At 38.6% G+C, this 13903-nt stretch overlaps 1 protein-coding gene across 26 annotated transcripts in view; it reads right to left on the bottom strand.

Moving 5' to 3' along the window:
* PARD3 (par-3 family cell polarity regulator) overlaps nucleotides 1–13903 on the bottom strand; it is a 572731-nt gene that overhangs the window by 205529 nt on the left and 353299 nt on the right. For 11 of the 26 annotated variants that reach the window (XM_069546411.1, XM_069546421.1, XM_069546431.1 and 8 more), the window contains 3 exons: nucleotides 9598–9748; nucleotides 3090–3279; nucleotides 413–564 (listed from right to left, as the gene is read on the bottom strand). In XM_069546411.1, coding sequence (XP_069402512.1) covers nucleotides 413–564; nucleotides 3090–3279; nucleotides 9598–9748 — 493 coding nt within the window. The remainder of the gene's footprint in view (nucleotides 1–412; nucleotides 565–3089; nucleotides 3280–9597; nucleotides 9749–13903) is intronic. The other 15 variants (XM_069546415.1, XM_069546424.1, XM_069546435.1 and 12 more) reach the window with 2 other exon arrangements.

Genomic DNA, 13903 nt, shown 5'->3' with positions numbered 1-13903 from the left:
GACATGGATTGAGATAATGGTTTCTCTCCAAAACTTTTTCTTCTAGTTCAAGAATCCCCACAACCAACCAAATCATAAGACCAATGAAATTGGTTTTAAACAGCTACAGTGTTAAAACATTTCATTTTTTCAAATAGAGATACATGAACAGAGCATGATACGCACATGTGTTTGTTTCTTTTCTCATCAGAAAACATATATATTAACATATTGCACATGATGTAAACATGCCACTTAGGAGAAATGTAGTTATCTCAAACTTCGAGAAAAACTAATTTTTGCCAAATTGCCTCATTTCACATTTATTTTCTTTATTGCTCACAGTAAACAGACATGTGTTTGGGACCATCAGTTTTCATCTGAAAGCATCTAAAACCTTATTTAGATAAAGATTCACGGAGATTGTACTCACTACCTAAATCCATGCTTTTTGATTTTCGCGTTTTAACGAAATCCAATTGACTGGCATCTGAAAACTGCTTTGTGCGTTTTTCTGACATACTCTGACGTCCAAATCCTTCTCGTTGAAAAGCAAGAACTGGATCAACGTCTGGACTCAAAGAGCTGGCGTGAAGAGGAAAGAGAAACAAACGCATTTATTGAAAATGGGAGACATGCCATTCAGCAAAGTTCATCCACACCTGTGTGTATGAATGTGTCTCTGTGTGTGTCTGTATATGTTCCTCAGAAATATTTAAACTAAAGAGTACAAAGACAGTCCATCAAAAAAAAATTTGGTTGTATAGGAGGCGATGGAAAAACATGACATTAATTTACATTTAGAGCACTACACTAAACCTGAACTCCAAGTGGGCATCAAATTTGCAGACAGAGCAAATCTGCAATATACTTTTAATAGAAATTATTGGCTAATGGTTTTTCAAAGGTGTGCAAATTGTTGTTACTGAAAACCACATATTGCTGTATTTTTTAAACGAATTTTCTGTCCTCTGAAATTACATTGTCACTAAGATTAGAATATGCTGTTTTTACCTTTTTCACCTTATAAACATTGTCTGTTATGTTTCCTAAATCAATTCATGGATCGAATAAAAGTATACTCTGTCAGTGAAGAAATGTAAAGTTTAGCCATTTGACATATTTAACCTTCCACAATTGTACAGTGAACTGTAAACATACACAATTGAATATGTCAAATGAGTCTGTGAGTTAATTAGCATCTTAAAATAACTAAAAATTCTTAAACCATAACATAATTAATTCTGCCCTATCAATATACCTAGTAAACTAATTTCAAACTCAAGAAACAATACACTAGCATACTTAGCAACCTAGTCTGCAGGACTGACAGCTGATTCTTTAAAGAATGTAACCATATCCTGGTCCCCCCCTCCAAAGTTATTAAAATTCCAGTTATTAATCCTGCCTTATTGCCCTTTTGTTTTCATAACATTTTCATCAAGGATTAGGGAGATATTGTCAGGCTGGAAAAGCTTACATTTTCTGCTGTGATTCAGAACAGCTGCCATTCTTGTTTGGATAACCCTTCATTCATATTCTTTTCCAACTCCTGCACATTCCCCACAGCAAAATCATACAAGTCCTCACCATTCTATGAATCCCCTTAGGGATATTAATGCCACACTCCAGCCTTGTTCGTTATTCATCTCATTTTCACCAATACAGAGCTTCTTAAGGCCCCAAACAGATCTATTCCTACGGCTGCCTTCATAATTCCCCATCACGGTGTCAGCTTAAAGGCTTTCGTACCGGTAACAAATATTGCAAATATCTAGTCCTTACTTTGTCATCACATTCACATTCAGAAAAAGACACACAATGCAGCAGCGAATGTGACAGCATCTGAGGATTTCAAGTGGTGGGGTTTCTCCTTTATACGGCAGTTCTTTCTCTATGCTGAACCAAAAAACTCATTCCAAGATAAGCTATTACACGTGGACTTGAGTGTAGCTCGAAGCCACAACAATGAACGATCATTTTGCTGATAGATTCATAAAAGACCCCAGAGAAAGGGCAGTAAGAAAACTCGGGTTTAATGCCTCACATGGTTTGTGGTAATTGTCACTAAAGCCTTCCATGGTCATCCCTAGGAGGGATGGTCCTTTTGCTTATTGATGTATATAATTACTAGGCATGTAATTGATGTATATAATTACTAGGCACATCCTCATTTCTGTGCCGCCCACTGACTCAATAATATCAAATACTTTCTTCTATTTTAAGAGAGGAGAAAAAGTAGGATTCGACTGCCCCAGAAATCACGACGTTAGACACGTACAGGGATTTCCCTGGTGGTCCAGTGGATACAGGAGGCGCAGGTTTGATCCTTGGCCGAGGAACTAAGATCCCACATGCAGCACCATGAGGCCAAAATAATAATAATGATGAAAGAAGTACAAAGACTAGAACAGTCACAACACTCTAAAAAGAAAACCTGTAAAAGCCTCTTCTCTACTCCCAAAACATAACAACTATTCATTTGGCCAAAGTTATCTATCTGTTACAAATTCTCAGTCACCATTAGGGATTTGCTTAGAATTTATTTATTGAATAGAAAAACAATTCATCAAATTAACACAGATCTAAAATAATTAAACGGCTTCCCAGGAGGGGCTAGTGGTATAGAAGTTGACTGCCAATGCAGGAGACAGAGACACAGGTTCAGTCCCAGCACTGAGAAGATCCCCTGGAGGAGGGCATGGCAACCCACTCCTGTATTCTTGCCTGGAGAATCCCATGGATGGAGGACCCTGGCGGCCTATGGTTCATGGGGTTGCACAGAGTCGGACACGACCGAAGCGACTTAGTACAAAATAATTAAAAGTGAAACTTAATAAATGCGTAGGGTTTCGGAGTTAGTGAGAGTTCTCTTGTTGGTTTGGTTCAATTCCTAACCATAGACCTGGAAAGGCTAACACAATTGGGCAGGTTTATGAGGTTGAGGGAAATCTTTTGTTCAGAGTGATAATTCTGAGTATTAAAATCATGAAAAGAGAACTTAGCTATAAAAGACACCCATCTCACTGAGCTCAATGACAGAATATTCAAACATAAAATCAAGTGTGATTGCAATTACCCAATGTTTTCCAGCCCTGGAGTGTCCTTACCAGTCTGCAGAGTCGCTGATGCCAACCTTGGCCCACGTGCCAGTGTCTGTCGTCACAAATCCGACATCGTCATGGGAGCTGGAAGATGACTGGTCAGAGAGATGTGGTGGAAGCACTGGCAACCTGTCATCCTCAATAATGACAGTGTCATCCTGGGGCATGTTCACCGTGGGGGACAGCTGGTATTTACCTGTCCAGTGGAAACACAAAAGAGACATTCTAGACATCCATCTAAGGGTGAGATGCATTAACGTTAATACTTTGCTACATCAGAAAAAGTCTGAATTTCCAAAATGTCTCAACCTGGTAGAACAAAACAGAATTAAGAAAACTTATTTTCCATAAATGGATGTCCGTTGGAGACCTCTGGTCTCTTCCTTCTTCTGATGCTATGGAGCTCTGGGTGTGGTATTCCACGTCTCTGCTTTTATGCTTCCTAAGGCCAGAGCTGATCTCTAGAATGTCTTCTAACATGAAAATGCCATGTGGATTCTAAGTCGTTAAAGTTGTTTGAAAATTTTTACCAGGAAATTTGAAGGGAAGCCCTGCAGACTTACATCAGTCATTCACTCACTCACTCACTGGGCACCTACCACCTAGCAGATCTGTAAGAAAGGCAGTCTCTGTCTCTCAATGGCTCACAGCCTGAAGAAGGAGACAGACCAGATACAGTGGTAAGTGACTGGTGCTGTGAGTGAAGTCCCGCAAGTACCCTGGCATTCACTAGTGCTGGTGGCTGAAGGCAGAGGATGCTGGAAATCATAGCAAAAGTCAACATCTGAGAGGGGTTTTGAATGATGACTGTGACTTATCCTGCTAGAAGAAATGATGACATTCATTACAGACATCAGCAATAGCGTCTTTAAGTGCACGATGGAGAAAACCTCACAGTGCGCTCCGGTGACACTTCAGAGACAGCAGGAGTGATCGTAAAGAGAAAAGGCTAGGATCTCACTGCCGTGAGGGCTTTCACGCCAAGACACAGGAGCTTGTGAATTCTGATTTATTCAATTAGGATATGGTGTTCTTGGTAAGAAAAGACCCAGAACTGTCCACATTGAGCAGTTTCTTTCAGGGAGATCTGCTCAAGTTCATGGATCAGCATGAGAGGTGTTTATCTTTCTTAGGATAAAATTATAATTCAAGGGCTTGAATCATTCTAGATAAATCTGGGGTCCAAATGCTGCCATCTTCCTGCCCCAAGATACCTACAGCTCTTCTGGCTTCCTCCCCAAACCTTGTGCCGTATTTCCTCTGAGCAAGAACTCATGGGCGAGGCTTCAGTTCACATGAATATCTTGAGAAAGGCTGTCCTCAGAGATACATTCATCACAGTGTGATGTGGTCACGCTGGTCTGGCTCTTCCAACAGAGCAAGGAAAATGGACACACTGCCTCTCACCTCACAGGAGGATGGAAACACGCTCATTGCAAGTCCAACATCCACGTCTGTGAAATCAGCTCTCCTGCTTCCTATGCAAATAAGCAGGACTGCTGCCCTTGCCAAATCCTATCACTGTTTTAAAAGGGTGTCCTCGTCCTCTATGATAAACTACTTTTAAAAACAGCACAACAGCAATGTGACGACAGTTCATGACACTTTAATATCTGTCTTAAGATCTCATTTTTAAACATTCATAAGAGTGTGTACATAATCATTTTTGTTTTAACACCATTTTGGAAATTAGAGGATGGCATACATATAGACTTGAAGGATTTTAAGTATATACTATTGTTCTAGACATTTAAACAAAGGAGAAAAACAAAGTTGATAGAGAGTTTTTCAGGACAACCCAAAGCACAATTGCTAGAAATTTCCAATGAATTCATTACTTAGCACCAACTACTCTATTACAGAAATACTATATGTTCACTGAAATCTCTCCTCAGCAAATTATCAAGAAAAATACTCAATTCTGATTTGAAATACATCCATTTTGACAAACTGTAAAAACGAGGAACTTTTTATGAATGATCATAATAAAAAATGGGAGTCGAATTTAATACTTTACTGTTTCCTTTTCCTGAATTCAAATGACTCATTTATGCCCACTCCAGTTTTAGGATATTAGCACAGAAAGACAGAAATCTGTTCAATAAAATATTATTCATAAATAAGGTTGGACATTGCAGCACTATTACCCAAAGAAATATTTCCTACTCAAGACATACTTCCCCCACAAAAAAACATGTAGACAATGAAAAAACACAAGTTATCCCTAATAGCACACCACTGACATGTCACAGCATTAAATGTCATGTCCTCACCCAGGCAAAATTTATTGGAAGAAACTATTATGGTGTCATGATAGCAAACTAATTTCTAAACATAAAAATGAGAACTTGTATGCAATATATTGAGAGGCAGTCTAGCAAGCAATATGAAATACAGAATGGTTCTGCATGTGACGGTACTTTTTCATGCTGTTTTGAGTAGAAATATTGATCCTTAAGTGATCCAAAATTTTATACCGAAATAAAAAGGACAAACTGTCCCTATTAACAGCAAAACAAGGACTCAGCTTTTTTTCTCTCACCCACGATTCTGGAGGCTAATATTTCAAAAGTCTTGAAAATACATATTTTTCCATCAATTTTCCACTTTGCAGCAATAACAAACTTGTCAGGAATACTGTTTTGGGATCCAACTTCAGGAATATATTGGGGGTAATAAATAAGTTGCCAAACTACATATTCTACCAAACTCCACCTAGTCTGCAAGTACGTGGCACATCCTGAATGTGAACCCTTTGATGGCTGACTTCAGAAGCCTATGATCTGGTTTTCAGTGAATGAACTTTCCTCTTTCCACAACTAGTTAAAAAAACAAGCTAAGATTTAAACTGTAGCAGAGTAAAACAATACGATACAGAATGACTTTACCAAACATTTATTCATTGGTGTATTTACATAGGAGGCAGCACCATGCATGACACTAGAAACCAATGAAAACTTTGCCAGTGATTTGACTCACAATAAAAAACAACATTAATGTTCCATTTCTCTATGTTTAATTTCTAACAAGTTCAAACTACTCTGAACAAAAATTTTTTTAAACTCACCACAAGTATATGAATATAAAAACTACTGAATTACATTTGAAAATGGAGTCAACAGATTTCAGTTGTGCTTTAAACAGAAAAATTCTTCAGATAAAAAATGTTGGAAAACATGTTAAGGCTCCATGCTCCCAAATGTGATGGTGTCCTATGAAGCACACATGCTGGTGAAATTCGCTGCACCTATTACTGCTATTGTTAGTAGTAGCAGTAGTAGTTAAGATAGTCCAGGATTTGTAAAATACTTTTAAGGCTTTTAAAAGGAAGAAATCCTACGTAGACTCCATACAGATTTCTCTTTGATGAGTGTCCAAGATCACTCCTTGAAAATCCATGATAGTGGAGAGTCAGCCAATACCGAAGATACCTGGAGAACTCCTGCCTTTGTTTGCAAGTCTGGCTGAACTCACCAAAAGCTAAGGAGATGAATCAGGTTCCAATAACATGGGATTCATGACTCAGAAAAATATACATCATAATTTTGGTTCAGGAACACGGAATTCTGGGGCTTCAGACCTGTCACTTAATTTCTTTAGTCCAAAATTCCCCTGCACAGATGTTAAGTAGGTGGGGGCACATGGTTTGTAAGGTGGTTTCCTCTGAAACAACTTATCTGATTTAAATCATAGTGTTGGCCAGGACGGAAGATTCTGCAGACTGTGTAATGCCAGTTGCTTGAAAATGTGGATACTTAAAAATGGATGTTAATAAAGGTTAAATGTCACTAATACTTACTGTGTGATCCCACTAATCCCCAGAGAGGGCTATTTTTAGAAAGAGGAAATAGCCAAGAACAAAATAAAACTAAAATCATCATGGGATCTTGGGGCTTAGCTCTTTTATTTGTTAAGTGGGAAAGTGTGGCTGGTGACATCTGACATGTCCCCAGCTCTAGAATCTCTCCCTTTTTTGGTCTATTGTTTGGAAGCTTCTCTCCTGAGTTATGCTCCCATAGAAATGAGTCAGCTTCAAAGCTCCTTTCGGACCTAGAGTTCCACAGGAGGAATATTCTATGTGAAAGTATACCCTGTCCACATGAAATTAATCATTTCTTAATGTAGTCATCTGGAATTTCAATACAAAGTTCTGTCTGAATCATAGCAGATCATGAAGCAGATACCACCACCTCCACGGGTGTCCAAACAGGGGTAAAACGGATAGAAGACAACCACTAACCAAACAAGATCTGTCTGAGAAATTCTCATGCACCCAAATACTGCGCCCATTAGTAAATGATGGTGCTACCGGGTTTAGCTTAACTGAAATTCAGTGCTTTAATTTCTTATATTTGGTACCTTGCTTTGGTATCTTTTGGTAAAACACTATCTTTTGCAAGATTTCTAACTCTTAAGTGGGAAGTGGCATTATGAATACTGCTTGTTTCTTAGGGTCAATGATGCTGAAACAGGGACTGACAAAGACTAAAGGATTCTCAAATTTTTAAAACTCAAGATAAAAACTCAAATTCAGCACATACATTTCTCAGAGTAAAATATATGAGACTCCTAGTTTCTAGTACAACTAACTTGTAAAAAAAAGTCTTAAAATATCCAAATCATACAATATCAGTTTGGCCTACCATAATAGCAGTCTGTCACCCCCAGCCCAAAACAGAGCCCACAGTACATTACAAAGCACAGAGCTGAAAGGGAGGCTACCCCAGCAGAAGCATCTGGAATTTTAAAGTCCATTACATCTCCAGCAGAGGGAAAGGAAAACAATGCCAACTCTAAAGCAAACTTAGGGCTAATGAGGTCATTACTAACAAAGGCAGGGCACGAGACGGAAGAAAAAGAAGGAATCCTCAGCCCATATATACAGCATTTCCAAAGGTCACTAGGTGAACTGGGGGCTTTTGGTTTGTGTTTTAGGTTTAGTTTTTCGCCTTCCTCTGAAGCATCAGGGATTGGAGGCAGGATGCAGGTTACAGGAACTGGTGGACCAATGGTCTGATTCAGTATGGCAAGTCCTATGTTCCTATAATAGAGGGGAAATTACAGCGAATCACTTTGTATGCATACAGATCCAGGGACACATATACTCTCTTTCTCTCTTAAGAGGTCTGAATTTTCAACAGTAAAAAAAGCGCTTAATGAAGATCAAGTGACACACCAAAACTGGAAAAGTAGGGGAAACCTCACAGCAGTGAGGAGAGTGACTATTAACAAATGAAGGTTAATCTAACACACCATGTGCAATGCCTGTCGTCTGACAGGTGTGCAGTACCTTCAGCATTCTTCCCCTGCTCACACTCCACCAAGACGATCAAACAAAAATGGTGACAAAATTAAACCAGAGGGCTGGCATGTCTTTATTCTACGTGTAATAAAACTAGAAATGGGGAATTTAGCACTATAACCAAATAAGAAAGCTAGAAGGATTAGAGGAAGAACAACAGAAAATTCTACTAGTCATGTTCACATATTTTTCTGATCATGCCTGGTAGAAAGTTCTTTGAAGGCAGACTGTTTCTCACTCCTCTTTGCATCTACAGCAAAAGTAAATACAGTGTCTTGCCAACAGCAGGCTTTCCATAAACATACACTGATGAAGGAAACAAATTCCTGTCCCAGTGAAGCTTCCTAATGGAGACATGGACTGTATTCAATCTCCATTAAATGTGCTGAGAATGGAGTTAAATTTAGGCTTGTACTTCAGATTAGAGGCTTGCAAAACACACCACCAATCAAAGCATTTTAGGTCATGTGCTATTTTAATCAAAACAGCATCTTACATTTTAAATTTGACAACTCTCACAAGCTAATCCCAAGATGAGCAACTCAGTAAATCCAACCACTCTGGTGGCAGAGCAAGTCTTTATTAACCAGATCTGTTAGCAGAGAGCTGAACGGCTGCAGAGCAAGTGCTAATAACCTCATTACCCACTGGGGGCCACACAGACAGAATGGTGCTGAATGCAAACAAAGGACGCAAAACACTGGTTTCAGGATTTTCAAATGAAGCCTTTGAAAAAGTTGAGATGCAATTAAAACAGGGTAACACTTTAGTCCATAACAACCACAAAATGTGAATATTTCATATACACATATTTACATATTTTTCCTTTCCCTGTAAACAGTGCTATTATAAAAATATGACTTTGAAATCATGCCATAAACCTCTAAATTTTGATTAAAAAAAACAACAACACAGCTTCATTTAACATCTCAGACACACTAAGAATATCTTGATCACTGGAAAGCACTTCTGTGTGATCCCCTTCTTTTTTCTCCTTTTCCATGTGTTATAGGATCCAAACCTCACTTAACAAAATCAATGTATTGATTGCCTCTCTCAGCATTAACACTTCCTGAATAATTATAACAAACATGCTCCTTTTCCTCTTGAAAACATGGGACTCCTTTACATTAATATTACATTAATAACCTCTCCGTGAACCAGTAAAAGCATAAACATAAGATGGGACCAACAGGGTTGTACCTGACTCACCCATTATCCTACTGAGCGCAGCATTTCTTGTGGGTGATTCATCAAGACCCTCGAGCCCGCTGTAGAGGGAGTGGGAAATCCTTCGTTCTCTATCATCCAACACTGTTTCAATGGGCAGCTCGGGTCCAGAGGGGCTCCCAGGTGACTTCAGCTGCAGAGAAAGATGGAGAAAGGCAAAGTCAGAAGTGGAGGCCCAGGAGCAGCATGGGGGAATTATAACAACTTGCCCAAGGCCTGCATCCAACTGAGTACCAAATGAACTAGAACTTTTCACCCTGTACCAAAATAATTTGTGATGACAGCTCTGCCTAATGACCAACTTTCTGTGCCACTTTACACTGTGCCTCCCATGAAGTTCTGTCAGATTTCAAGCACTGGAGGAAAAATATGTATATTAAAGGCTTTTTTCCAAACTTATCGTGTTGCTTATTTTTTCAGTTTGACGGTTAAGTATCTGTTGAAGTCAATTTAAGTTATGGTTTAATTCAGAACTTTTTTATGACATGCTGCCCTGTGCAACACATGCTTTATCATTATCAGAATGGAAGCTGAAATTTAACTCTGCTTTTTACATTTAGAGTGTGTAAATACAACTAACCATTAGCACACCATGGTGTGTGTGCAGGGGAGTATGACCACCTACAATCTAAGACCTAAAGGCCACTTGTTAGCTCAGGTGTCTTCAACAACACACTGAGCCTCCGTTTTTTCTGCTGAAATTAGAAACAAATTCTATTCTCTCATTGTAATCCTAAGTAAGAGAGAAAATAAACCATAGGATAGGGACCTCCCTGGTGGCCCAGTGGTTAAGATTTTGCCTTCCAATGCAGGAGGTGTGGGTTCAATTCCTGGTCAGGGAACTAAGATCCCACATGCCTCGTGGCCAAAAAAAGCCAAAACATAAAACAGAAGTAATACTGTCACAAATTCAATAAAGACTTAAAAAACAACAATGACAACAAAAAGCTATTTAGGATATTGACAATACAGAAGTAAAGATTAAGTATTCTAATGAAGCAGGCAAAGACGCCTATTTACAAACATACAATCTGCTAGATAAGTAGACAATATAGGTTGACTCCCATCACCAAGAATTAAAATAGTGAGTGGCGTAACAGTTGTGCCTTTTAAGTTATGAACTTCATAAAAATAATAGGAGAGAGAAATCTATGCTAGTAAGGCCATGAAACAATAGGGAACAGAACATATAAATACAAATCCTCCCAATGGGGGCTCCAACGTTAACATCACCTGATGCTTTGGCAAAGGCCTACCTACAGCCAGAGGCAGGGAGGACTTAGGTAGTGGGGGCGGCATGGAGGCAGGGGCGCCAGCACAGCAAAGCGAACAGTGCACGATCCAACACGGAGGAAACCACAACTGTGGCTTCTCCATTGGAACAAATTCTTATTTCTGTTAGAAGCTATCATCTGTTTAATATAAATGAGATATTTAATGAAGTTCTGAATTGTAGACTTATCTCGCCCAGTTTGATAAGCACTGGGGAGATTTAATGCATTGAAGGGTCAACACAATTACAACTGGAGGCACGTCAAACTGCAGGAGAATAATAAACGTGCAGTGCTGGTGAATTAGACTCAATAAGGTTTAACTTGTGAAATGAGATTTGTTTTATTAGTTTATTTTTTTTAATTGCAGATTACAACCGACAGCTTTACTGAAAAGAAAATTAAATACTCAAGGTCTTGGATATAAAAACAATAAAAAAATATTTTCTGAAAGGACATGATGCCGTAATTCCAAGGGACTCTGGGGAAGTAAAAACAAAAATAAACACAACAAATACCTGATATCTTTAAAAATAGACATGCATGAGTATTTTTAATGAGCACAATATTAAAGAGACTTGCTATACGTCTCAACGTGCAAAACCTGCATCCTACACAATAATTTATTTTATCATAAGACAGACAACACATCCGTGAGTTTGCTTAACAAATACATTTAATTGAACTACATAACTGCAAATTTTTTAGATAATAAACTCTTTATAAAGCACCTTTATGAGAAACCCCTAAATATCCCGAGAGGCTATTTTAGAATTTTATAAAGTCAAGTAAAAATTCCATTTAAAGAATAGTACACGCAGGCTTTCCAGAGAAAAACAATAAGATGCCTATTCATTAGGAAAGTCATACTTGAGCACTTTCCTGGGAAAGCATCTGCACCTCCCCACCTCCCTAACTGTGTCTAATTTGCATCTCAAAAGACAGATTTAAATGAAGACATCAATGGCCTCCTACATAAATATTTAACAGAAGATACAATGCCTTTTAATTTCTTAAAAAAAAAAAAAGGATTGGAGTACAGAGTTTTGTTTTAAATCTTTTGATGATTCTTTTTGTTGTTGCAAGCAAAGAGTTTAAGAAAGAAGAGTGTATCACATTGGAGTGTGGGAGTGGCCGCTCCAAGGAAGATGCTCCTAGAAGAGTGGGTGGCCTTCCTGCAATATGGTTTGCTCCCAGGCAGACCATATATTTTCCTTATATGAAACTCTTATCAAATTAAGCTTAATTCCAAGAGGACACCAAAATAAAAGGACTGCAATTTTCACTTTGTCTTTTCAGCTGCAAAAAAAATGTTCTTCCATGCAACACAATTCAGTCCCAAGTAGGAGCAGAAGTTTGGGACCCCATCAACTCCAGTGCTAGGAAAATAGGAATGCCTTTTCACCCATTAAAGAGAATTCAGCTCTAGGCTGCAACAAGATAACCTATACTGGAGGTCAGCATGAAGCGATACAGTCTTTTCCCAAAGGAATGTGCAAGTGCATGTCACGGGCCAAGAAATAGCCTATACTCTTTGACCAGTCCTTTTATTTCATTTTCCAGTTGCTATCCTCACAAAGTAAGAAGCTAAGTGAATAACAAAGATTCATGCCAATCAATAATATCAGAACTTCATTTACGAAGGCATAAACATTGGGAATTACTCCATACCTAAAAACAATGGAAATACAGCATTCTCTTAAAAACATATTCAAATGATCATATGTGGCTTTTATAATCAGGAAATAATAAGTGCTATTTAATAACAAAAAGCTGGATACTGTCCAATGAATATGCTTTATATTATACACTTGGCCTACTCTTCCTGGGAAAAGGTGAAAGATTGGTTCCTTTTTAAAAATGAATACAATATCTATAGGGCTTTTTGTAAAATCTCATGTTGTTGTAAGTGTGCATTAGCAGGTCAAATCATGTCTTTCCCATAAAGAGAATGTATCCCACCATCTCAACTATAAACAGTGAAAAGCTGGCACAGATACTGCCCTAATCCCCTTCAGCAAGCCTAAATCTGGGTCCGAGTTAGTAATTGGCACAATCTCATTATCTGATATTTCAGTCTTTATAAGCTTATTCTGTTTTATCCCCAATTCCTGGCACAGAGCAGGCACTGGGTGAATAATTGGATGAATAAATTCATTTCTGAGTGAATGACTCAGAGTTTCCTTAAAATGGTTTCGAGAGATCATACTTATAGGCCATGCGGAAGCAGGCCCTTAAAGCTGAGGACACTGCACAACACTGGAAGTAAAAGAAAGTTGACTGAGATAAAAAAATCACACACTGTAGAAAATACTGGTTTGGTCAAAAAGTTCGTTCGGGTTCTCCATGCCTCTTAAAGGGAAAATCCAAACGAACTTCTTGGACAACTCAATACTAATATCCAAAGGACAAGTTAACACAAAACGATGGATAAAAAGATGGGGTTTAACTTTGGAAAAGAGTGACCAGAGTTTCAGGGCACAGTTCCGGGTTCTGCTTTTATGAAGAACCATTGCTAACGACCATCACGTCTCCATGTGGTCGAGAGCAAGGACCAGAGTGTAAAGCAAGCCTGGACGTGGCAGACGCAGAACAGACGGCCTACCTGACTCAGGGTTACTGTCCACACTTCCCAACATAGCCAGAGCATCACCTGCCCAAACAACGCACACGCCATCAGACCCTCTTGTGCGCCCAAGAGGGATGGACACCTTGCTTCTCGGTTTCTTAAATTACTTGCTGGCATTAAGCACATCATTTGACTTCCCTGTGTTTATTTCTTCACACATAAAGAGAATCATAAATGATACCTTAGGCTCCTTTCTATTCTAATATAGCTTTCTAATTCTAAGAGGATTAAACTGCAAGAGAGAATTCATTTTAAAGTAGTCCTTGGTCAGTTCAGTAAGTTTTGACAAATTGATAAATCCATGTAACATACACCTCTCTTTGGATAAAAGGCATTCCCATTACCTTAGTAAATTCCTCCCTATTATTTCCCACTCAATCCCAACTTG

This window comes from Ovis canadensis, chromosome 13 (genome assembly GCF_042477335.2).
Source record: "Ovis canadensis isolate MfBH-ARS-UI-01 breed Bighorn chromosome 13, ARS-UI_OviCan_v2, whole genome shotgun sequence".
Taxonomy (NCBI): domain Eukaryota; kingdom Metazoa; phylum Chordata; class Mammalia; order Artiodactyla; family Bovidae; genus Ovis; species Ovis canadensis.
This window is presented reverse-complemented; position numbering and strand designations above follow the sequence as displayed.